Raw genomic sequence first — 25,593 nt, forward strand, 5'->3', positions numbered from 1 at the left:
GGATATCATCCCTCGCGCCGTCACTAAGCTTATCAAAATGCTTGTTATTATACATGCCAAAAGGGAACACCAGCTATTATGCCGCGCTCGCATTCACTCCAATCCCCTTCTAATTTCTATCATAGACCATCTGATCTCTCTGTTGGTACAGCTGTCGACCAGCCGAGCCTGCCTTCGGACTTGTCCGTTGGTACTCCAGACGTCCTTCTGGGCTGTCTGTGGGAGGTACCTGACGGACAGGAGGAGGTCTATTAGGCAGAATCCTGGATTGGCTGACGCTGTGATGTCATATCAGCGCGCCTCCCGAGGTTTGTAGGGAAATGTAGTATATTGGCGTATTATCGCCGATTCCACTTTGCATATGTAGGTTGTGGGTTAGATCAAAAAACACTCATCTGAATGTCTTATAATTCAGCTTGTGCCTTAAAGTGAAGCAGTTTCCTGTCCAGTGTTTCTTTCTATAGGATAAAGCCCCCAGCGCTCTTCTCAGTGCTATCGGACTACAGACAGTACTATAAAACCCCTGGGAAACTAGGGAAATGTAGTCGTATCCACCCTGTTTCTGTGGTGTTAGCAGTCTTGTATAACGAAACTCTCCTTTTTGACCCGCCTGTAATATAATCATGGCAGGGAGCGGATGTAAAAGGGGAGCCAATATGGAATGTGCATTAAGAATATAAACGCACTCCGCTTAAAGGCGCGTTATGCTTAAGGCTCAGAAGTGTTAAAAGGGCTTAAGGAAAATTACGCTCTGTAGATTAATGCATTGAACTCGGATGTAAATACAATCAAAGCTCACCAATCCGCCCCAGTAAGAGAAAGATGGTAGAGAAAAGTGTATAGTCATGGCTATTTAGCTTAGTTGGTCTATTGTCTTTTATCCTCTATTATTAGAGGCTCTCATGAATTGTCTGAATTAGTCCTCTAGCGACTCTGATTCATCTAATCAAGACAATTTCTACACTAAGCCAAGAGGTAGAGGAAACAATAGAAAGAACTGGAGAGGATATGGCCAACAATTCGCTCAACCGCAAGGCGCACCTTGGTGGCAACCCACCCCGTGGGGCCCCCCACCCTATCCGCCTATGATGGGACATTTTGGCCCACAGCAAGCTTTTCAGAACTTTCATCAGCAGCCTTTTTTAGGGTTTGGCCGGAGGTCACGAGGCCGACAAAGAACAGCACAAGGCCAGGTTCGTTGGAACTTACCCCCTCAGACCATGGATCTGAGAAGTGGAAAGAAAATCAACCTGGACCAAGCAGGAACATCGACAGGGCCAGCCTTGTAATAAATCTGAGCTCTCACTCTTACCAGCACAGAAGAACAGGTTCTCAATAAAGGCTTGGGCTTCGTGTCTACCAATAAAGGAGATCCTTTTGTCGCCCAGACTGAAATGGGCAAGTTTTTTCGCAAGATTCGGCTACACTACCTATTTGCCAATAAGGAGTCGACCTTACAAGAAAGTCAAAGTGGTGACCTGAACACTGGTCTCAAGAGACCTTCCACATTCAACCCCATGACAGGTCTTCCAGCAAAAGTGCTCACATTCGAGGAAGCGGTTGACCATGATTTGAAAGAACTGTTTCATTTAGACACAAGACCCTTTAACAACTCTTCCAAGAAAGAACAAGAAGCGATAAGAGACCTGGCAAATCACCAGTCCATAGTCCTCAAACCTGCGGACAAGGGTGGAGCGATAGTGCTACTCGATTCTGAAAATCTACCGCAATGAATGTTTACGTCAACTGAACAACAGTCAAGCCTATCGTAAATTGACTACAGACCCTACAGAGAGATTGACAAGAGAGATTGGGCAAATAGTGGAGGAGGCACCCAGTGAAGGGTGGATTACAGCCAAGGAGGGTCAATACTTATGTGCGGTGAACCCCAGAATACCGTACTTTTACCATCTACCGAAGGTACACAAGCCCACACGTCCACCTCCTGGTCGCCCGATTATCTTGGGAATAGGCTCCCTTTTGGAACCTCTGTCGACGTTTGTCGATTTTTTTTTTTTTCTTAAACCAATGGTGAGTGAGATTCCTACCTACCTGAAGGACACCAAAGATGTTCTAAGACTTCTACCTGAGATAGATTATGACAACATTCAAGACATTCTGGTGTCATTCGATGTTGAGTCTGTACACCTCAATACCTCAACTAGAGACCTTAGAGGTAGTAGAGGCCCTTCTGACTGAGAAGGATCTTAACACCATCACTCTAGTCAGAGTGATTATAACTCTGGCGAATCTGGCTACGACTGAGAATTTCTTTCAGTTTGAAGAATCTCTCTACTTACAGATCAGCGGGACCAGCATGGGCAGTATTTTTGCCCCGAGTCTCGCGAATCTTTACGTGCACAGATTTGAGCAAGACCACATCTTTGCAGAAACAAACCCTTTCACAGGCAGCTTACGCCTGTGGAAGCGTTACATCGATTATGTTTTGGTAATTTGGAGGGGTACGGAGGAAGAACTACAGAACTTCCACGCCTAGCTGAATGGAAGAAATCAGTACTTAAAATTCACTATGGAACATAGCAGATCACATCTGGCATTCCTTGACCTCTTAATCACTTCTACCTCCACTGGTTTAGAATCAGAGCTGTACAGTAAACCATTGGCCAAGAGCTCTCTTCTTAGTTACAACAGCTGTCATCCCAAAGCACTCCGGGATAACCTGCCCTATGGGCAATTCCTTCGGATTCAACAAAATTGCTCAACCAAACAGGCTTTTGAACACCATGCAAAAAGCCTTGAAGTTGACCTCTCAATGAAGAACTATCCCAGGCATTTGGTTCGGAAGTCCAAAAAAAGAGCTTCAAATAATAAGAGATAGCCTACTGGAGATCTTGCCGCCCAAACCTAAACAAGATCGAATTACATGTGTACAAACATTCTGCACTGAATCAAATCCGATTAAAAAAAATAGTGAGGAAGCATTGGAAAATCCTCAATATGGAGCTGACATCTTATCTGCCCCACTATTTGCGTTCAAAAGAGGCCCAAACCTCAAGGACAGATTGGTACATACCCGACCCAAAGGGGAGCTTCCAAGAGCAATAGGCACCCTATGGGATATGCCGGCAGCCACGGGCCACCTTCCCTGTGGCAACTGTGCAGCCTGTCCTCAGACAGTGAAGTCCCTAACCATAGACATTGGCACAGACCGACCCAGGGAACAACGCAGATTTACAAATTGTAATAGCAGTAATTTGATATATCTGATCAGTTGTCCGTGCAAAAAACGATATGTAGGGATGACCACACGAAAGGTTAAAATACGCATCTTGGAGCACAAGAGCTCAATTAGATTCTCGAAGCAAGCGACGAGGATGACGAGTCCCTTTTTAGAGGCTAAACACAGTCCTTTGGAATTAAGTTGGACTGTCTTAGGACAGCCATTAATACCAACACACATCATAGATGTCAGTGGCTTTCTTTTTAGACGTGAGCAGAGATGGGTCTACAAATTACAGACTGACAAACTAGGGCTGAAGGAGGAGATCCCTTGGATGTCGCTGTAACGTACATATATTCAGTGCACAACGGATCTAAGTACTTGTGGCACCAGGTGTTCTCTTGAGAGAAAGCAGGGAATCCCTAATTCGGACAATTCATGAGGGCCTCTAATAATAGAGGATAAAAGACAATAGACCAACTAAGCTAAATAGCCATGACTGTACAATTTTCTCTACCATCTTTCTCTAACTGGGGCGGATTGGCGAGCTTTGATTGTATTTACATCTGAGTTCAATGCATTCATCTACAGTGCGTAATTTTCCTTAAGCCCTTTTAACACTTCTGAGCCTTAAGCATAATGCGCCTTTAAGCGGAGTGCGTTTTATATTTATAACGCACATTTATATTGGCTCCCCTTTTACATCTGCTCCCTGCCATGAGTATATTACAGGCGGGTCCAAAAGGAGAGTTTCGTTATACAAGACTGCTAACACCACAGAAACAGGGTGGATACGACTACATTTCCCTAGTTTCCCAGGGGTTTTATAGTACTGTCTGTAGTCCGATAGCACTGAGAAGAGCGCTGGGGGCTTTATCCTATAGAAAGAAACACTGGACAGGAAACTGCTTCACTTTAAGGCACAAGCTGAATTATAAGACATTCAGATGAGAGTTTTTTGATCTAACCCACAACCTACATATGCGAAGTGAAATCGGCGATAATACGCCAATATACTACATTTCCCTACAAACCTCGGGAGGCGCGCTGATATGACATCACAGCGTCAGCCAATCCAGGATTCTGCCTAATAGACCTCCTCCTGTCAGTCGGGTACCTCCCACAGACAGCCCAGAAGGACGTCTGGAGTACCGACGGACAGGTAGGAAGGCAGGCTCGGCTGGTCGACAGCTGTACCAACAGAGATCAGATGGTCGATGATAGAAATTAGAAGGGGATTGGAGTGAATGCGAGCGCGGCATAATAGCTGGTGTTCCCTTTTGGCATGAATAATAACAAGCATTTTGGTAAGCTTAGTGACGGCGCGAGGGATGATATCCCGATTCTACACACGGCGCTAAATAACTCTCAACAGAAATCGGCCGGTGGAAGGCTCTGTCTCGCTGTACTTGAGGAGTGGAGCGGGAGACATTAAGCTTGAGCCATGGTCTTATTCAACCGCATTTACCGCACTGAATGAGTACCTAATAAAGTAAATCACTATGAGAACACATGTACTCTGATCAGAACAGGTTAGGCGCAACAGGATGCAGACACTCATTCTTGATGATAACTGTGGGCAGATACTGCTCTATAGAAATTCTTATAACTATTCTTGGGAATGCAGTGACTACGTGTAAAAACGCTGTGCTTCCATTCACTAAGGATGCCAGGGCTATGCGCAACAGGATGTAGGTTTTAGGAACTCAGTCTTGACGATACTTTTGGGCTGATACTGCTCTATAAATACTCTTACAAACATACTTGTGAATGGAGTGACCGCGTGTAAACACTTTGCTTCCATTCACGAAGGAAGGCAAAGTTGACCTAATTGGGCAATGACTATTATGTTTATTAATAGGAAATGAAGGTTTTATCCACATATGTTTTGTCTAGCAAAGACGCGTAGTTGTGTTGCGCAGCGTCTAGGTGCTTCCTCTGATCCCTTCCATTTGTTTGGCTTGAACAGAGCGGTGCTCCGTGTTACCTGAGCTGTGGCCAGGTGAGGGGGGCGACATTCTCCTACAAATTGGGTGAGTGTGAATTATATGTTATTTGTACATATGATTATGAGACACATTGAAGGTCTAGCTCTCAAGGTACACTTATTTAGGTGACATGATGTTTTGCAGTACATTTACCTGACTGGACATGATTATTCAGCAGTTCATTTTCTCAAGATATGACATTGTCACTAATGATATGTACATTTCTCTCATTATTGTATGTTTGTCTGTCCGCTCGGTGTACTCCTACAACTTTATTTATTTATTTATTTAGACGTTTTCTATAGCGCTAACAAGACCCGAAGGTAGCAGAGCGCTTTACAGTAAAGGCATGAAAAGGTGGACAAAAAGACAAGTAACAAATAAAGGTGATCATCAAATGACAGTTAGGGGAGAGGAGAAGTTCGTACAGTAGGAGTTCTTGGCAATAGGATACAGAGTTCTCACATAGTTCTGGGGATGGATGTTGATCCTAGTTACCCAGGACCTAGGGAACGGATGAGGAACAAGGATTTGAGTTGGCTCTTGAATTCCGCATAGGACGGTATGGTTCTGATATGCGGGGGGATAGAGTTCCATATTTTGGGGGCATTTCCTGAGAAGGAGCAGTCCGCAGTTTTCTTCTTTCTGGTTTTTGGTAGGATGAGCAGCAGGGAGTTAGAGCTTCTCAAGATTCTACTTTGGCCAGCTTTTGTGAGTTTGTTTGCCAGGTATTCTGGTTTTCCGGTGTGGAGGGCCTTGTGGGTTAGACAGGCCGTTCTGAAGGTGCTACGCATATCCACCGGGAGCCATTCAAGTTCTTTGAGTGCAGGGGAGATGGTCGGATTTTTTGCATCCTGTGATCATTATTGCTGCCGCATGCAATGTTGTTTTTAATGGAGCCAGGTGTGATTTGGGGATGCCTGTTAGGATTGAGTTCCCATAGTCCAGTCTAGATGAAACTAGAGATTGCGTGGCTAGTTTCAGGTCCTTGTTGGGAATGAAAGGTTTGATTTTGTTCAGCAGTCTGAGGTTAAAGAATGCGCTTTTTGCCGAGTTCTTAATGTGGTTTGTCAAGGTTAGTTTGGGGTCTAAGGTGAAGCCCAGAGATTTTACGGAATCAGCTAGCGTGAGAGAACCTTTAAGAGCATCGATCGACTTCAGCCACTCGATGATTTGAGGGTTGTCTTCTTTGTTTGAGATGAGAAGAGTTTCGGTCTTGTCGGGATTGAGTTTCAGGTGATTCTTTGTCAGCCAATCTTGAACATCATTTAAGACGGCATTTACTCGGTGGATGTCGTTAATTGAAGAGGTTTCCAGGTAGATCTGTGTGTCATCCGCGTAGAGGTGGAAGTGGATATTGGCATTCCTGAGTAGTTTGGCGAGCGGTTCCATATAGATGTTGAAGAGCTGAGGAGAAAGTACTGATCCTTGGGGGACACCCCTGTTGACTTGCTGGGATTCGGAGGTGAAGTTCTTCATTTTTATTATTTGCGAGCGGTTGTGTAGAAAGGAGGAAAACCAATCGAGAACTACCTCGCCGAGGCCAGCTCTTGCAGAGTCTTGATGAGGAGCTTATGGTCCACCGTGTCGAAAGCTGCGGATAAATTAAGGAGTATGAGGAGGCAGCATTTGTCAGCGTCAAGAGAACCGTGAATATCGTCTATGATGTTCAGCATCGCAGTTTCTGTGCTGCGGCCTTGTCTGAAGCCGGATTGGAGGGGGTCTAGGAGATTGATGTTATCCAGATGATGAGTCAATTGCAGGAGAACGCATCGTTCCAGTGTTTTGGCAAGTAGAGGGAGGTTAGATATCGGTCTGAAATTGTTCAAGTCAGTAGAGTCAAGACCGGGTTTTTTCAGCAAAGGGGTGACTTGACCCATTTTTAGACAGTCGGGGACCACTCCGCTTTGTAGGGAGCTGTTTATGATTTTGCCCCAGATAGGTGCTAAGGTGAGCTTCATTTTTTTGATTAGTGAGGGGGGAATGGGGTCTGAGATGTGAGCTGATGGTTTGGAGGTCGAGATCAACGAGATTATCTCGGTTTCCTGCACGTGGCGAAAGCTTAGCCAACGGAGGGGGGAGGAGGGCCTGTGGGATGGCCGCGTTGTTCTTCGGGAGGTGTGAGTTGTTGATGTCTAGAGAATTCGATTTTTAAGATTTTATCGTTGAAGAAGGTGGCGAAGTTATCGCATAGTTCTTTGGACTCCTGCAGGGGTGAGGGCAGAGGCTTGGATGTTTGACGTCTGATAATGTTGTAGAGCTCCTTAGGTCTGTTTTTGGAATTGGCTAGTGCCTCTCGGAAGAAGCTGGATTTCTTGTTTTTGATGTGGTTGTTGTATTTCCTGCGTGCTGTTTTTAGTTGTAAGCGAAGGATGGCTGTTGGGTTGTTTCTCCACTTTCTTTCTTTGGCTCTCAAGGATCTTCTTTCTGCATTGAGGTCCGCATTGAACCAGGTTCTAGAAGGGGTGGCACGGCTTCTTTTGAGCTTTAGTGGAGCTAGATTATCGAGAATGGAGACTAGCTCGGAGTTGTAGTGGTCGATGAGATCATTGGTCGAGAGGTGCAAAGAGTTGTCTGGAAGAAGTGAACTTAGTTGACCTTCTAGAATGTCTTGGGGTACTTGGGAGAGGTTTCTTGACCATTTGGGGGGGTCTTGGGGAGGTTTGAGCGGGATGATGGGGTGATTGATGTGAAATAGGATCATATGATGATCTGACCAGTCAACAGGTAGTATGTGGTTGACCGTGATTGAGTTCTTTTGTGCGATGATGGCGTCCAGTGTGGCTCCTTTGTAGTGCGTCTCCTCAGTGCAATGTTGAGTAAGGTTGTTGTCGGCGAGGAGGCTGGATAGCGATTTGATTAGAGGGTTGTGGATTTCGTTCCATCGGAGATTCAGGTCACCAAGAATTATGTTGTTGGAATCACCGAGGGCGACTTGTGCAATCAGGTTGGATAGTTGATCTCCATGAACTTGATTACAGGAGAACTTTCAGGTGATATTTACGTTGTCACTTTAAATTAGTTTGATTCACATAATCACACATAGCAGTAGCAAAAATAGGTCCTGATGAAGCAGCGAGATGACCTATGGGCCCAGTGAAAGTCTGCAGAAACATGTCGACCATTTTGTTCATCTGTGCAGTTATTTGCTGAAACTACAGTTTGCACTGTTTTTAACATTGAGAAAAGGGAGGTATCCATTAAACATATTTTCCTTCTCTTACTCAATTTTAGCCACAACACCTTACACATTTTTTGGTTTACATTATTGAGCACTGCTTTTCAACTACCTCCTGATACCTACTATTGATTGCATCACAAATTGTTTGGGACTGATGTGAGGGATTTGGTTGAGTCTGGCCAAATCTTGCACTGGGTACTCGATTTCCCAGGTGCACTTTGAAGGTTCCCAAATGACGTAGGGCGGTACAGGGTGTCAGTCTGATGGGATCTCTTTGAGCATTTGGAGAGACCCTTTGACAGATTTTGCTCGTTGATTTGATTACAACACCCACCTTCAACGGACAAGGCATACACACACTAGTTTTATTGACCCCTTGCTACTCTTAGGTTGGTATATAAGTAATTGGCAGGGTTGTAGTATTGGCAGGTCGTTAAACATTCCCTGGGACCCTCTTTCTGTGGTTTAAATTCAGCACAGAGACCACTTTGCTGGAGGTGGCAAAGTCTATAAGAATGGCGGTGGACAGTGGAGCCTCAGCCATGCTAGTGCTGGTGGACTTGTCTGCTGCCTTAGATACGGTGGACCACCCAATCCTACTGTCCAGAATTAAATGTGTGGAAGTCGTGGGGACCGCGCTCACCTGGATAAAGTCTTATCTTGGTGACAGCATGCAAAGGGTGCCTCTTCACCCTTTTAGGTCAAAAGCCAAACAATTACGGTTTGGGTTACCACAGGGATCAGCATTGAGCCCTCTATTCTTCAACGTTTATCTGGCTCCACTTTTCTTGCGCATTGCGAAATGGGGAATAAAAACTATTTCCTATGTAGATGCCACCCGGATCGTATTCTCCTTCAAGGACCAACCTGCTAACTCCTTTGCCAGATTTAGGGGATGCCTGAGGGACATATCCAGCTGGATGAATAACAATAAATTAAAGCTTAACACAGAGAAAACAGAGGTACTGTTTATTGGCATGGCACCCCCACCGGCAGCTGGACTGTAGTGGCTGGAGGAAATGGGTCTCTCCTACTGCCCTTCAACCACAGCGAAAAACCTGGGTGTAAAATGGAAATCCGACCTGACTTTCTCAACCCAAGTATGCTCTGTTGCAGCCTCTTGCTTTGGCATAATGAGAAGTCTGAGAAAATTACTACACTTACTACCAGAAAGTTGCCAAAGAACTGTTGTCCATGCAACAGTGACTTCGAGGTTGGACTATGCAAATAGTCTCTACCTTGCTGCCTGCATATCTGATTAAGAGATTGCAGATGGCGCAAAATGCGGGTGCAAGATTAATCAGGAGAGTACCTTTTAGACAACACATCTCTCCGCATATTTAACTGCTCAACTGGTTGCCGGTAGCAAAACTGATAGAAATCAAGGCCCTGACGGTAGCTTTCAGGGCCTTGAGAGGCCTCTGTCCCAGCTACATTAGGAAACGTATTCACCCCTAACTACAAAAACGCTCTTTAAGATCGAACTCCCAGAATCTGCTGTGCGTACCTCAATTTACGAAGTCCCTCATTGAAGGTAGAACTTTAACGGTGGTGATGACCAGATTATGGAACTCCTTTCCGGATAGATTTTGCCTAATCCAATCTGAATTGGAGTTCAGGAAAGCACTAAACTAGACTCCTCACATCCTATCTCTCTTGCATGCACCGGGACACCTCTGTTTGATTTGGCTGTTGCACTTTATAAAATGTACTATTATTATTATTAACGACCCCAACCATACCAATTCTACCACCCTCCTGGACAACATCAATATCTGCCTCATCCAACGAGTTACTAAACCCACGCACAAAGCCAGACACACTTGACGTCCTCTTCACCTCTAGCGATAATCCGATTCACCCACGTGGCAGAACTCACCTGGTCCGACCACACCATTGTCCACTTCACTATCTCTGGCGCCCATAGACCAGGGGGTGGCGGAGAATGCAAATTTCCAAGTATGCATTCTTCAGATCCAGACTCACCATCCTGTACCCCTGAGTTTAAAATATCTCTCAGAAGATGGATCCCTTCCATCTTGAAGTGATGAAAGATCAGCCACTCGTTGTAGCTCCCAAGATTTATAATAGGATGATGACCTTTGTTTTCCACAAGAAAAATATAGCTCTGAAGCCCTGCGGATGCTCCACTGAAGCAAAAATAGGGTCTTTAATTCCAAAGCTCTTTACTACTGGTCTATCAGGTTTGAGCCCCCCTCTGAGGATATGATTATCCTTGGTCACTACCACTGCCTGTGCAGTCCATAAAATTCCATATCACTTGATTGTTTGAAGTACCCAATCTTTACTGATTAGTCCCATCAATTTCTTGGCCAACAAAGCTATTTTCACCTTGTAGCTTACTTTGGAAGCAGGTATCAAACTTACCATTGCTGGTTGAATTGCTGGCTCCTCTGAAGGAACCTCTGGCCCCACCACCTTTACCGGCCCTTTGATCTGCAAACAGATTCTGATCCAGCCGCAGGCCTCTCTGTAATTGGTACTCTCTGAGGGCCTTGACCTTGGAAGCAGAGTGCCCTCTGCCTCTCCTGTTCTCTACAAAAACATTTTGCCCAAAATTCTTGATTGTCATTCGTCTTGTTGAGGGATGCAAAAGTAAAAGGAAACTTATTTACCCAGATCTGACCAAGTTCTCCAAACAAGCACCTTTGGGTTACTGTTTCAGTTTTAAGGTAGGCAGGTAGGTAGCTCAATTTCTCATCCACCCTGATCAATCAGGGCCTGAACCTCTCCATAGAGGGGCATGGTTGGTTTTGCCCAAGAAATAATGACTCTTTCAACCTAACCTTATAGGGTCTCTAGCGATATTGGGTTGTCTTACTTCTTGGCCTATTCTGCCAGGTCAAGGACTATGGTCAGGAGCCCGCAACCTCCAACAGCTTGTCCTGGCAGGCACTCAGGACCTTTAAAAGTTTTTATTCTGTCCCTTGACCAATTTTGCTAAAACAATGGCCATACGGCTTTCAATATCGGTGGTTCTGCTTCCTTGACCCTCGAATGTTGGTTCGGGCATTCTGCCCAAAATTGTCATGGGGTCCATCAGATAGCTACTTATATATTGTGCCACCTTTTCAGCAGGGTTCCACTCAGACTATTGTGGAGAGCAGCTATCTTCATGATTCAGCATACCTGCAAGTGTTTTACCTTGCCAGACCCTGCCACCTCAGCTTTATGTGGCTTAACCTTGGGGCAAGAGCACCAAGATCTGCCTTCATCCTAATGCCCCTCGGAATCCCAAGGGGCATCACCTTCATCAGACCCATCATCAGTGATGGGAACAGAGTCCAGGTCTGGCCAGGTAATGGGCGATATAGAATTGCTGGAGTGTACTGATGGCAGGCCGCCGGGATCATGTAAAGGTTTAGTCGATTTGGACCATGCCATGAAGGCTTGTCTAACCCCATCAGATGCATCAAGCTGCAGAAACTACTCCCATTTCCTTTTGGCTGTGGCAGTATTCTCACCTTGAGGCCTGTAGAGTTCCTTGTACTCTTAAGGTCAAACCCAGTCTTCCCTTTTTAGAGAGGGGTTCACTGAGGCTGGATACCAACTTAAGTAATTGCTTTCTCAGAAGCTCTAGTACTGTGCTCGCCGTCCTTTGTACGGAGGCATCCACAACCTCAGGAAATTATCCCATTGGATGGATTTTTCCCTCGATCAGGAAATCATGGTCACCACGCTGTATGATGGGTCTGTGGAATCACTAGACTGACAACGTTGAACTGTCCAATGTGAATACCAGTGAGGTTTCTGTAGTCCAAGTGATTTAGACTTTCCAAATCTCAAGAAGAGATATAAGTAGCTAACAGTGCTAAATGACACCCAATCACCAGCACTCAAAGTTTACAACAATTTCAGGTGCACTTCACCCTGAAAGTGTAAAGCCTGTGCTGTGCCAGAACACTATCAGACCATAACCCAGTACTCCTCACATTACGCATCCCACAAAACCCCCATAAACCATTCACATGGCGGTTTCGTGCAGAGTCATTACTTAACCCGGTGTACGCTGACACCAAAAAAAACAAGCATTGGAAATGCAATAGGGCTCGCATTAGGAAAGTTTGAGCTATTGGTCTTATAAATGAAATTTTTATTATTTGTGTTATTTTTTTAAATAGCTAAATTAATAGCTTTGTCATTTACAATGCCAATAGTTATAACTTTCGCAAATGTGAGACCTATAGCATTTGTAATGCAACATGTTTTATATTTACTGGACTTAGATGTATTGATATTACAAATAACAATGGCTTAATTTTTTTAAATAATTAAAACTTAAATAATTTATTTAATGTGTAATGGCAATAGCTTAAACTTTTGTAAATTACTTTTGTGAAGATTATGTTAAGTGTTTTTTATTGTAACGAAAATCCATGTCTGTGGTTGTGAGTCACCAAAATAGGAGAAGACTACCTGGAAGAAAGAGAGAGGGTGAGGGGGCAGCTGCTAGCGGAAAGTGGAAGTGAACATCGTTGTTAAAACAAACACGATAAGACAAAAGTAGTGCTCCACAGGAAAAACCTGTCGAGTGTGTGCATGAAGTGGTGAATAAGCTTCAAATAGACAGGGGGAGCAGATAGTGTGTGAGAAAGAAGTGAAGAGCAGGTCACAGATGCATAAAGAGGGAGCGCACAATCTATTGCACGTAAAAATCAAACCAATATTCTGATTTACCAGCCAAGTGAGGTTTTACAACGCTGCATGCCTTCAGGTGTATTATTTGAGTTTTAATAAAGATTACACCCTCTACAATCTTTGTCAAATTAAAGTTCACAGTTAACAGATTCCATATCCTCCAGTAGATTGCGCCCGTCCCATGCTTTGAACTGAGAACATAAATGAATTGCCGTTTACATGGTGTGGGACACCGGCTCCCTGATGTTAGCTTTTGACACACACATTGTTGTTTTCTGCAGGGATTGCCATCCACCATCAACAAAATATAATGAGGAGAAACAGCGCGGAGCAGCCGGCACAGCAGTGCCCTCAAGTTTCTAAACCTCAGATGACAGCACGAAACAATAGAACATTCCAGAAGCCTTTTGTTGCTGTTCCTTTTTTTTTAATCTAAACTCAAGGGCCCCTTTAACCAATATTTCATAGATGTTCGCAGCGCAGCCATCTCTGCAAATAAACATGATTGCTTCTTTCCAAACTCACTTTAGCTCTTTTTATCTGTATTAGAAAGATGAAAGGGTGCGTTGGCTTTGTGGGGATTCAAAATGGCTATACCACAGATGAGTACTGCCCTGGGCGCTTAAACACGGGCTACAGATCAAAGTAGTTCAGAGCCGTAAAACACTGCGCACCAAGTTTGAAAAGTGCCGGTGTTTAGTTGTAAATGGGGAAACGGGTAATCTGATGTCAGGGAGTGGGGCGTAAGACTGACCTTCTCCCCCTCTTCCCCCCCCCCCCCCTAAACAAGTTTTAGGGAAAACTGCTGATGCTACAAGATGGAATTGTTGGCACCGATTAACTCCCCAAATTCATAGGCTGTGCTTACGCTTAAATTTTTTAATGTCTATTAAAGCACCTTATGAGCCTTCTATTCTTTAGCTGTATGCAGCGCTCATCTATCTATATAATTACTGACCCCCTAAAGGAAAAAAACGATGAGACACTAGTTTGAGATATGATGATAGTTTTTTTTTTTATTCCATTCACAACTAGACAATGGATGGGTACAGTAATGTGTTAAAATTTGTAAAGCTTTTATAAAAAAACACTTTCCTTTTGTAATGCCATCCCTTGAACCCAGCAATGGTAACATTACTATACGTAACAATCCTAGAAATGCACCACTGTCAATCCCAGTGAAGTTATCTATCTGCAATGAAAACAAGCATCAAAGAGCATAAAAGGACACACGGCGTGGTGGCCGTGAAACTGAAAGTATGGCTGCAGAGCGCACGCTGAGAAGCTTGTGAGAGGGAGGCTGGGCTGCCTTTGATGTGGTAAAGCGAGGCAGGCGGCTGGTGGCATTGTGCACTCGCTTTTTAGGGCTTGCACTTGCGCAATGACCTAAAAAGCACATGCACTGCATGGAATCGCCAGTGGAATCGTGCTTGGTTAAACTCTGAATAAGCCACTATAGAGCTTCGCCAGCTATGCGCAAGCGCATCAGCAGGCGAGCCCTAAAAAAAAAGCAACTGGTTAGCAAAATACCTCAAATGAAGTTTGATATTGCTGATGGTTCAAGAATCCTAAAAACTACTACTCATCTAAACACTTAATTATAATTAGGGCTCCTGGTTTTTTTGTATTTATTTTTTTTGCCATTTCCGGCTGTATTTATCCATATTTATTTTGGGATTTGTGGAAAAATTAAGCTGAAATTAGCATGTTTCCACATTTAACCAATAAATATGCACTCAAGCTTGAATGTCTGCCAGGGTTCAGTGCTGTGAACATCTGTAGAAGAATAATCAGTGCACTTATATGAAAAAATGCAAATTTCAGTATTAACCTTGTCCATATCTACTGCAGTTAAAGCATCTTCTCTAAAATTCCTTTCTTTTTAACCACTTCTCTACCAATCCACATATCTATTGGCCTTGCTGTCATGGCAGACAGTATTTAGAATTACTCAAAGCAACCCAATTTCCGTTTTCTTCCACATTTTACAAATAAATACAGACAAGAAAATAAATGTTTTCTGTCTGTGTTTATTTGTAAAAATCAGTAAAAATGGAAAACAGTGAGCCTTAATTAGAATATACTCTTGTTCTACTTGCATAACGGTTTATAATAAGATCACAAAATAAAGCATTGATTTGAAACAGACCTAGTAGCGAGTAATAAGTTTGACATAATAGCAGTTTCTTCCAGTATATACTTCAGAATAAGTGACATTTTTATTTTTTATTTAGTGATTAGTTATAAAATGCATTCTGAAAAAACTACCTTACAGCGTCTTTTGAAATACTATGCATGATATTTTCTGAAGTAAATTACACTTAAGTTTTACCTGTTTACAGTAAAATGGTATTACTGCTGCTTTAAAGTTATCCGTACCCTCCAACAACTGAATGGGAAGTCGTTTTCTTTGCGTTTTTGCAAATCATACTGTATTTTTGCAGCACTGCAAGTGGTGAATATTTCTCACTGCAAAGGGGCAATATCACAAGTGTGCTAAGTACAGACCAAGTAATGATTTAGAAAATACACCTAAACAACTCTGGTTTACTTGAAACGTTAGTTTCTCGCGTTTTAGTAGATGCGATTCTGCTATAGGAAGTAACACAAATTGTGGGTTATTGGCACATGGGAAAAAAAATTTACTTGGAGAATTGTTAAAATAACCAGATTTCATTTTACGCTTGGTCTCAATAAAAGCAGTTCTGTTATGAACACTCGCTGGTCAAAAATGGGTGCAAGGAAGAGTTGGTCTTGTGCTTCGCTACTTGGCCTAAGTTCATTTGTACAAAAGAATAAAACATGTTTGATCACGTTACAAGGCACATTGCCAAGAGGATGACCAACTTAAAAATAAAATGAAGCAATCTATTTGATAGTGATTAAAATATGTGGATATTCACATGCGGGATGTCATCTTTGCATACTACCAAACCTTTTTTAAAAGTGTACTAACCATGCTGCCAATTTCTTTCAGGTGGGTGTACATGGCATTAGAATAGAATTCATCAATGAAAAAGGATCCAAACGCACCGCCACCTACTTACCGGAGGTTGCAAAGGAGCAAGGTCATTGTTGAGCTTTTATTTCATAAGATCTGGTTAAAGATTTAAGCATTCATATAGACCAATATGTGACCTTGCACTGATGTCAGATGGTGGATCAATATTTTATTGTAAGGAATTTATTACATAAATGACTCCTTTTATGTTTTCAGTACTTTACTGTTAGTACATGTATTTTCATATATCTCTACTAAAAGAAGACATTGCTAGTAAATAGTAAAGTTACATAATGCATACTTCATAAACCTGGCAGCATGGTAATAGTATTTTACTCTAAGTATTCCCTTTTATGCTTGCATTTATTTTCTATGGACTTTACAAAAGTTGTTACCTTTTATAAGAACGTTTGACTTTAATTGTTCTTTCATGGGCTTTTTACCAGGCATATTAACTTTTTTCTGTGCAGAAGTGTATGTTTTGAAGCTTGCAAAAGTAGTTTGTAATGTGACATCCTAAATACATGTGAATTGATGATATAAAACAAGCTACTTTTCTTTAGCTGCAATCTGCAGAAGCTTAAATATGTAGATCACCCTTTAAATGTATCCCACTTTATGAGATTTGGTAATGACAAATAACGCTTCTCATGTAAAGTATCAATATCCTATTTTCTTAATCTTGTATGCTCCTTAGTTCCACCTTTATAGCCTTCACCAGACCATTCTAATGTCTACAGCCTTCAGAGCTTTCCACTAAAGCTGCAACTAATTATCTCAGAACAGAGAACCTACCTATATTTCAAAAGGCCTTGGGATTCATACTTTCATGAGTAACTTGCTAAAAATGCAAGTATTCCTGTTGACCACTGTTCCCTAACTTCACAAAGTTGGGAACGATAGGGAAAGATTTTTCAGGCAGCCTCTGCCCAAACTAGCATAATTTGTGACCAACATTTACATAGTATTTTGTAAATAATATTACATCTTTAGATTGTGCTAGTATTTCTTAAAACAATTCGCCTGTATAGGCCCTGAACCCATCATAAAGTACTTTACCAATCTGCGTAATATTCCTGCTTAAACTATATTCTTCCCTTTTAGATGAGAAAAGCCATCGTTCATACCTTATGAGAACTGGAAGCTGAACATATATATTCGTCAGAAAGCACTGTATTGGTTGCAGCATCCTAGGTGGTATGAAAACAGAAGTCGGTTAAAAGGCACTGGATTAAATTAACAGTGCAGTTGATAGGTTCAGCCCGTTGAAGTGCTATAATGGATTTCAAATGATAGAATGAATGTAGGATTATATTATGGGGGACCTCCCCAACTACACAAAGTAGAGACTGGAATTTCGCTAACTCTTAAAATGGCAGTGGAATATATAAAGTATCATGAATCTGGCAGAATGACACGATCAAGAAACACCAGTAGATATTGCATAATCACATGAAATGGCCACACTTAAAGATTCAATGCATCTTCTGGAGGTATTGTCGCCACATTTTTCAAAAGCAGCAACAAAATGTTTTCAAGAAATAGGTTGAATTGTTTATTTGTAAAATGGTAAATACATTTTCTCCACACTTTCCGATTATTAATGAAAGGCCAAAGTTGAGAAGTGCGATCCACCCTCAACATAAAGACTGCTAACAAATATAGAAAATTAACACGTGATGCTGGCCCTGCAGCACAGTTTTTCATAACTTTTACATTGGGAACTGGATGTGCTTAATCTTTCTCCAGTAGTTTATTTTGCGCTCAGGATTATTAGTTAAGTGAAAAAATAAAAACTGCGACTGGAATCAATACCACTTTTTGTCGCGGCTCGGTGGCATCTTGGGGGAAAAAAAGCTGGTTTTTAATCCCTATCTGGGCAATTGGCTAATCCAAGCTTTCTTTTGGAAAATGGACCAATTGTCAATACCATTTTAGCGCTTAAGATACATTGTAACAATCCTCACCTTTCCCGTCATTCACTTTCTTGAACCATTTTGAATACAGCTGAATAAAGTGTTAATTCTAAACGTGTCCAAATAGATTTTCCAAGCGTTATCCAGCAAGTGAGATGCCCCTCTACTTTCATGAAATTTTTATTTTCCTTTATTTTGTTTTTATACATGTCAAGCCTTGGCCTAAGTTGAATCTCTATATAGCATACATACAGATGAAAGAAATAAAAGCACATATGTTCAAGAAGACCATTATGCATCCATAAGGGGCACAGAAAAGCAGGGCAAACTGAAACCCTAATCGTTTATGTAAAGCATTTAAAGGTTTTCAACTTGGTCCTAAAAACTAATAGTGAGCCTGATGGAAAGGGAGAGAAAATTTAAAGAGTCTTGGGGAGGTGAGTTAAGGCTTGGTCAGATGTGCAAGAATTTTTGACAATTTGGAAGATTGAGGTGAGCAGGAGGTTTTATTCTAATAGTAGATAACTCTCTGAAGTTTTGAATTTTCCACAAGGGAGACTTGCTGGGGAGTAATAATGCATAGAACAAGAGACATGATCAGTAGATATGATCCAGGTTTGTTCATAGTGAGGAAGAACCCCGGGGTATATTGGTGCAGTGTGTTGACAATGTTGATACAGCCACATTAAGCAGAACATTACGGCAAAGGAATGAACACATTATTTGATATTGCATTTAGAAGACTCCCACGATAAAAGAATTGGAAGTATTTATTTCTCGCCTTTGCCTGAAAGCTCACTTTTAACCACATTCCTCCTTTCTCCCAAACAGCTTTGTGTGATTTAATATTTTAAATTACAGATGAACCTGAAGTTCCTAAACAAATCTGATTTTTGTTTCACTTTAGTTTCTTTAAAGCAGCAGTATGCCAGATATTCCATTCCTCTTTGTCAGCGTCACTTTATCAGGGTTATTAATGGTCGCATCAAAACTAGAGCATGTTTGTTTGTAGAATTTTGCTCAAGTATTCCCACTATGTAGCATTAGTGTTTCCAGCCAAAATGGCACTTTAAACCTGAGTTTTTCCTCTGAACAATTGATCTCTTTTGAAAAATTTCTGCCTAGTTAAAAATTGGATTCTGACTGGCACTGAGAACATGTAGTTTGAATCATCAAAGATAAGTGGGAGACCCACTGAAAGCTTGCTTGTTCAGTTTGTGCTTGTATCTTTAATCTGCAATAAAGTCACTTCAAAAACGACAGGAGTTAGTTCTGATTTTGTGTATATTGACTAATCTGCACATTCTGAGCAAAAAACAAAAAATGTAGTAATTCAGTGGAGAAAGATGAATATCACAGGAAATATGCCCTAGAAGTCTTCCAGAAAATTTGCAAAGTGTTTTCTTTTTTGGTTACATTAAGGTATTTATAAGTCTCGAAGCGGGCAGCCACCTGTCTGAGCCATATTGTGGATCATGTCAATACTTAAATGTTTGCTTTGAACCAATCCATTACTTACCATTGGTTGGCTATCAATCTTTTGTATTATAATTGAATGAATTGCTTTGCTCTCTTTCATTTGTCCCTCCCTAGATGTACAACTTTTTCACATTTTTCTTTAAAATGGAATGACTTGGATCATGCATGGTTCCAAACTAGGCAACTTTTTCCTTTTTCTTTCAGCACTGATAGCTTGTGAATTTTCGCTGTTCCCTTGTCTTCCACTTTGTCCTTCCATTGCTTATTTTGTCATCTCCTTTTGCTTTCCCAGGGCTCGTTTGTTTCAGTTTAAACCCCCACCAATCACTTAAGTTGTTTCTCCCGATGCTTCCCAATTTCTGCTTGGCGTTTATGTAACGTGCTCCACTGTTGTGCCCCCCCTGTTGCTTTTTATAAATTCCCTTTTCCGACCGCTGCAATTTGTAGCCAACCATGTCCTTTTTCATTTTTTTTCTTAATAGTGTCACAGGGCCTGTTCAACTACAGATCCAAGCTGAGTGCCTGACATCTTGGAACAGTATATTCAAACTAAAACAAAATGCCCTCCACGTCCTCTTTCATGACTTTTTTGCCAATGCTGAATATTGGCAAAAAGATTGGGAAAGTAGGGTGTCGCGGACCTTCCCGCTCCACCGTCTGAACCAGACAGGACTGCCCTCTCTCCCATTTGCTATTCACTTTAGTGCTCAAGCCACTGCCGGCTTGGATCCGAGGTGACCCGATGATTTGTGGTTTCTGATGGTCGGCAGACTGGGAAGGCAGAATACCCTTGTATGCTGTTGATATTCTTCTCTAAGTGGCTTAACCTCAATCCTCCATTTCCGGAATTAACAATATTTTTGCCACATTTTGAAGATATTCTGGATATACGATAAACTGGTCCAAGTCGGTGGCCTTAGTGTTGTGAGGTACTGCAACGCGAATGCCCAGGGAGTGCGAGGCACAGGTGGCCATGGACAGATTCCAATATTTGGGAAACTTTATCACAGCTAACTAAAACCTATTTGTGATTAAAAATCTGCACCCGCATTAAATCTACTGAAAAGCGACGTGCAACACTGGCGGTCCCTTCTGCACTCCATGTTGGGCAGAGCGGCCCTTTTTAAAATGATGCCACGTTTCCTATATGTCTTACAAAATACTCCCTTCCTGGTTCCAGATAGCTATTTCAATGCCATACAGAATGAGATCAGAGCCAGACTATGGGATAGGGTTCCCCTAGAACTGCTCTGAACAAACTGGGATAGTTCTACAGTGGAATCACCCTCCTGGACATTCAGATGTACTATCTGGCAGCGCAACTGACAGTTATCAACCGATGGGCTCATCAACCATCGACTGACCCGGCTTTTCGTATGAGCAGACTGACCCACACCCACTAAGTTATCTGTGCGTGCTCTACTCTGCACAGAGACAAAACTCCCTAGTGGGACCGACTGCACTAACAGTCCAAAACTGGCTCATTGCATGAGTTGAGATGGATAAATAAGATCACATTAGTGACACCTTGTGGGACTCCGATCTCCTGGGGGACAAAAGGAAGAGGCAAGGATTTGACAAATGGGACCTGCTGGGGCTCTCGAGGGTGGGAGATGTATACTCTGCAGCGGGAATAATACAATTTATAGACCTACAAAAAGCATATAATTTGGCACCCCTGAGGTGTTCCGGTACCTACAACTTTGACACGCCCGCTGTGAGGTAATACCCAGTGATGAAATTCTGCCAGAATCTTTGCCCCAAGAGAACAGACTATTTGAGGAACATATAACCCAAAAAGTGATCTCGCTAACGTAGAAAGTTAGTGAACAATACTGCTGATATGATAACTGGGAGAGGGACATATCAGACATCCATGAAGACGACTAACCTGAAGCCCTATCTTCTCCTAGAGAGGTAGTCATTAGATCCTGCTTCCGGCCTAATTTAGCTCAAAATATTATACAGAGCCTATATTTTGTGCACCACACTGGTAAAGATGTACAGGCGATCAAGCCCACTCTGTCGTATATTATGTGGCCAAGAGGAAACGTATTTTCTAATATGGGCTTGCCCCGAAATCCTAGTCCTTCTGGGCCGTAACAATACAAAGTTTAAGTAGGCTGTTGTGGGCGAAGTGGTGCCTGTCCAATGTATGGGATGCAACAGACCAGGGGAGAGGAGAACGGATTGGAGTAGCCCTGGCGGCAAAAAAATATTGCACACATTTGGGGTGTTGAAGCAGCTCCATCCCTGGGCGATTGGATGAAAGGTATAGATTGGTGCATGGTGGCCGAAAAAACTATTTATCAAAACGGGGGATTTCCCCAAAAGTGTGAGAGGGTTTGAAAAAATTTAAGAATATAGAGGCTTCGTGAGCTCTGCTCTCAGGGCCCAAATTAGGCAAGAAATGTTAAAATATGGAAATAAATAATGTGAAGTGGGGGGTGGGAGGATGCTACATAATGTTTTAAAGGGAATATGGAAGAGATTGTACAATGTGATTGTATGTTCGCACAAAAGTATGACAATTGAGTGGTGATATGTTCTACAAAAAAGAGGTTTAAAAAAAACCAGCCTGTGCGAATCTTACCCCCTTGCGTGCTGTCGTCGGCCACCTCCCGTGTGCTGCCGTCGGACAACGGCCGACGCAGCCCCGCTCACTGTTCAGGACGCCTGCACCGCGGCGGAAAAACCGCCGCGGTTAAGGCGTTAAACATTGAAAAACTATTTTGAGACATTCCAACTATGGTAATGCCAAAAAATTAGGGGACTGATCCAGTTTCAGACCCAGGCCCTGAATTTTAGAAAAATACAGAAAATTCCCAACATTCTTCAGAAAAAGGCAATTGAAGGTCGGCCTTATTTTACAGAAAGTACTTGCAAATCAAGAGAAACAAATTGTTTATGGTTGCAGTACTCTTTGCTGTGTTTTACAGCAAGGGGAGCTTGCTGTGCGCATGGGATTCCGGCAAGTGGGCTACTGAAACAAAGATTTGTTCAGTTGACGTGGTAAGAATTTTAAGATCCTTTGCTTTCTTTTAATGCTATCTCTTTTAACTAAGGTTGGCATTATAGTTGCAATCTCAGCAATTTTAACATGTCTGTAATGTATAAGGGCAACATTACTTTTCAGGTCGTAGAATTTAGTATAAATGCCTGATTTATAATAGCAGGATTTAGCTATAACATGTAAGTGAAGTGTTTCAGTAGATTATATAATCTTTAATTTATATTTAATTATTATTTAAACTAAATTAAAAGCAAATCTTCAGCAGTAGTGGATGTAAGAGGGAGAGAATGAAACATTTCCTAGCTAACGTAACGGAAAGTTTCAATTCTATTAAGGACTCGGAGGCGAGGATTATGCCTTCTTTCTTCACTTTATTGGCACATAGTAGCAAGAAACACAAGACTACATTTCCCATGATTCAAAGGGAAAGGGTAGTCGAAACAAAACATTGTTTTCAACAAATCAGAACAGGTAAGAATGTCCAATCACTGTCATCCAGCCTCTCTGTAGCCTCTTTCTAGTGTCCTTTTCTCCTTTCGAAGCGCGAAAACAGCCCAAACATTCTCTTCAGTTGTCCTGTTTATTGGAATCCAAACCTGGAAAGATCAGAGAGGGTATTACTGGAGGAACACCATCACCCTACAAGGAAAAGTGAGGTGAAATCTGACATAAGAACATAAACCATCAGTACAGTGGTCATTCAACGTAAATGGGTACTTACTACTGAACTGGGAGGGGACTTCTCCAGGAGCAATGGGTGGGATAATCCTTGCCTCAGAGTCTTTAATAGAATTGAAACTTTCCATTACGTTAGATAAGAATTTTTTCATTCTATGTCAGGACTGGAGGCGATGTTTGTTGGTTCAGTTGGTTGTGGGCAAGCTTTGAACAATGTTAATTATTGGCTTGAAGTAGAACCTCTTAAAAGTGGAGTTAGACGACCAAGCAGCCGCATGGAGTATATATTGCAGGCGGGCACCCAAGCCAAACGGCTTGGAAGTCATAGCACCTCTTGCAGAGTGGGCTCCAAACTGAGTGAGACTAATGCCTGCTTCCTCCATCACCCACCTAACCCATCTAGCGATGGTAGGATACGACACTGCCATTAAAGGTTTCCACAGTGCAATCAAGAGTTGTCTTTCCCCTGGAGGCCGAAATTCCTCCGTCATCTCCTCATAAGCCTTAGGACAGCGAACCACGCAGAGCTTGGGAGAATCCGGGAATTCTGGGTAGGATATGACCCCAATATGGCACTTAGTGCGCCTGAGGAGGGTGAAAGTTACCCCATTAGGAGTAAACACACGACACGAGATATCCAGGGCCCGAACATCTAAAACCCTCCTACAGGATACCAGGCACAAAAGCATTGGTAATTTTGCAGAAAAAATTATTTTCTGGAAAGAAATTAATTAGGTTGCCATGATAAAAAAAGTTCCAGAACCAGGTTAACATCCCATAACGCGGAATAGCCCGGTTCCAGTGGCAGGGAAAGCCGAATGCCTCGCAAGAGTCTACAGCCTGTTGGGTGCTCCCCTACCGGAGAGTCATTTACTGGAACATGACCAGAGGAAATAGCTGATCTAAAGGTATTAATTGACCGATCGGCCAGACCGTTCGAGGCCAAATGGGCCAAAAAACTTACCACATGGACCACGTCTGCGACCAAGGGATCCAGTCGCATACACCAACTGGACCATCTGCCCCAAGTGGATCTGTACCTCTTGACGGTACTGTCCTCCCAAGCCTTGGCGATGAGGATTTCAGCCTCTCGCGTAAGGCCTGGTGTTTGCCATCTACCCCAGAAATCCTCCATGTCATGAGAGTCCACAAGCTCGTCGTTACCAAAGTGGGTGAGGAGCTCCGTTCGGATCTGTCAGAAGAGCTGGGAACTGGGGGAGTAGAATTGGAAAATCCCAAGAAAATTCCAGAAGAACTGGAAACCAAACTTGAGACCTTCAGAGCGGAGTGACTAGGACCATGTCTGCCACCTGCCTGCGGTCTTGAGCCGATGTCCGCGTGATCATCGCGAAAGGGGGGAACGCATACCCATGTTCCACGCCCCAGTCCTGGAGAAAGGCGACCATGGCTACCGCCAGAGGGTCCGGCCGACAAACTGCAAAATCTTGCGAGTTGGTGGTCTAGCCTGGAGGCAAACAGGTCCATTGTGAACGGACCACAAAGGTCGTGGAGGGATGAAAAGACCTCCTGATTCAGTTTCCACAGGCTGGAGTCCCTGAAGTGACGGGAATGGAAGTCTGCTGTCACATTGTCCCGACCCAGAAAATACTCTGCCGTCACTAAGACTTGACTGTTCAGACAATACTGCCAAAAACTCGCCGCAAGATCTGAGAGCTTTTGACCTGGTGCCCCCAGGTGATTTATATAGCAGACTGCTGAGACGTTGTCCATTTTTAAGAGAACGCAAGACTGCACTGAATCTTTCGTCCAGCACCGCAGGGCGAAAGAACCCGCAAGGAGTTCCAGAAAGTTTATATGTAATTTCTATTTGTTGGGAGACCACAATCCTCCAGTAGACTTATGCAGCGCGCTTCCCAACCGAGCCTGCTGGCATCACTCTATGACGAGGTCCGGAGCCGACCCGAAGATCGCCCTGCCATTCCAAGCGTCCATATGATCCAGCCACCAAAGGATTTCTGCCTTGGTGTCAGCGGACAAACCTACCTTGTGTGAATAAGGATAACCTTTCTGAAGGAAGCAAGCCTTGAGGCGCTGCAGGGCCCTGTAGTGAAGAGGGCTTAGGAAAATGGTCTGGATCGAGGCCGACATAAACCCGACCACACATGCTAGTTGCCGCAGGGAAACCTGTTGTTTGGTGAGAACTCGCTGTAACTCGTGTCAAATCTTTGCCACTTTCTTGGTTGAAAGGCTGAGAGTGGAGGCTAAAGAGTGGATGACAAATCTCAAGAATGTATTCGACCAGGTTGGATGTAACAGCGATTTCTTCTTGTTGATTTAGAAGCCTAGGTTTTGGAGCAGTCCCTGCCATCCGAAGATGTTCTATCAACTGTCGGGGACATGAGGCCATCAGGAGGAAATAGTCTTGATACACAATCATCCTGACTCCCCGAGCTCTCAGGAATTCCACCGCTGGCCTGAGCACTCTAGGGGAAACACCAGGGCACCGAAGAGAGACCGAAAGGCAGAGCTGTGAACT

General features: G+C 43.0%; 1 protein-coding gene across 1 annotated transcript in view; it reads left to right on the forward strand.

The window, feature by feature from the left end:
• Positions 1-25,593, forward strand: part of AMMECR1 (AMMECR nuclear protein 1) — a 534,200-nt gene that overhangs the window by 425,389 nt on the left and 83,218 nt on the right. Inside the window, exon 4 of the mRNA XM_086918441.1 lies at positions 15,987-16,077. Within this exon, the coding sequence (XP_086774567.1) occupies positions 15,987-16,077 (91 nt within the window). The remainder of the gene's footprint in view (positions 1-15,986; positions 16,078-25,593) is intronic.

This window comes from Lissotriton vulgaris, chromosome 4_1, assembly GCF_964263255.1.
Source record: "Lissotriton vulgaris chromosome 4_1, aLisVul1.2, whole genome shotgun sequence".
Lineage (NCBI taxonomy): Eukaryota > Metazoa > Chordata > Amphibia > Caudata > Salamandridae > Lissotriton > Lissotriton vulgaris.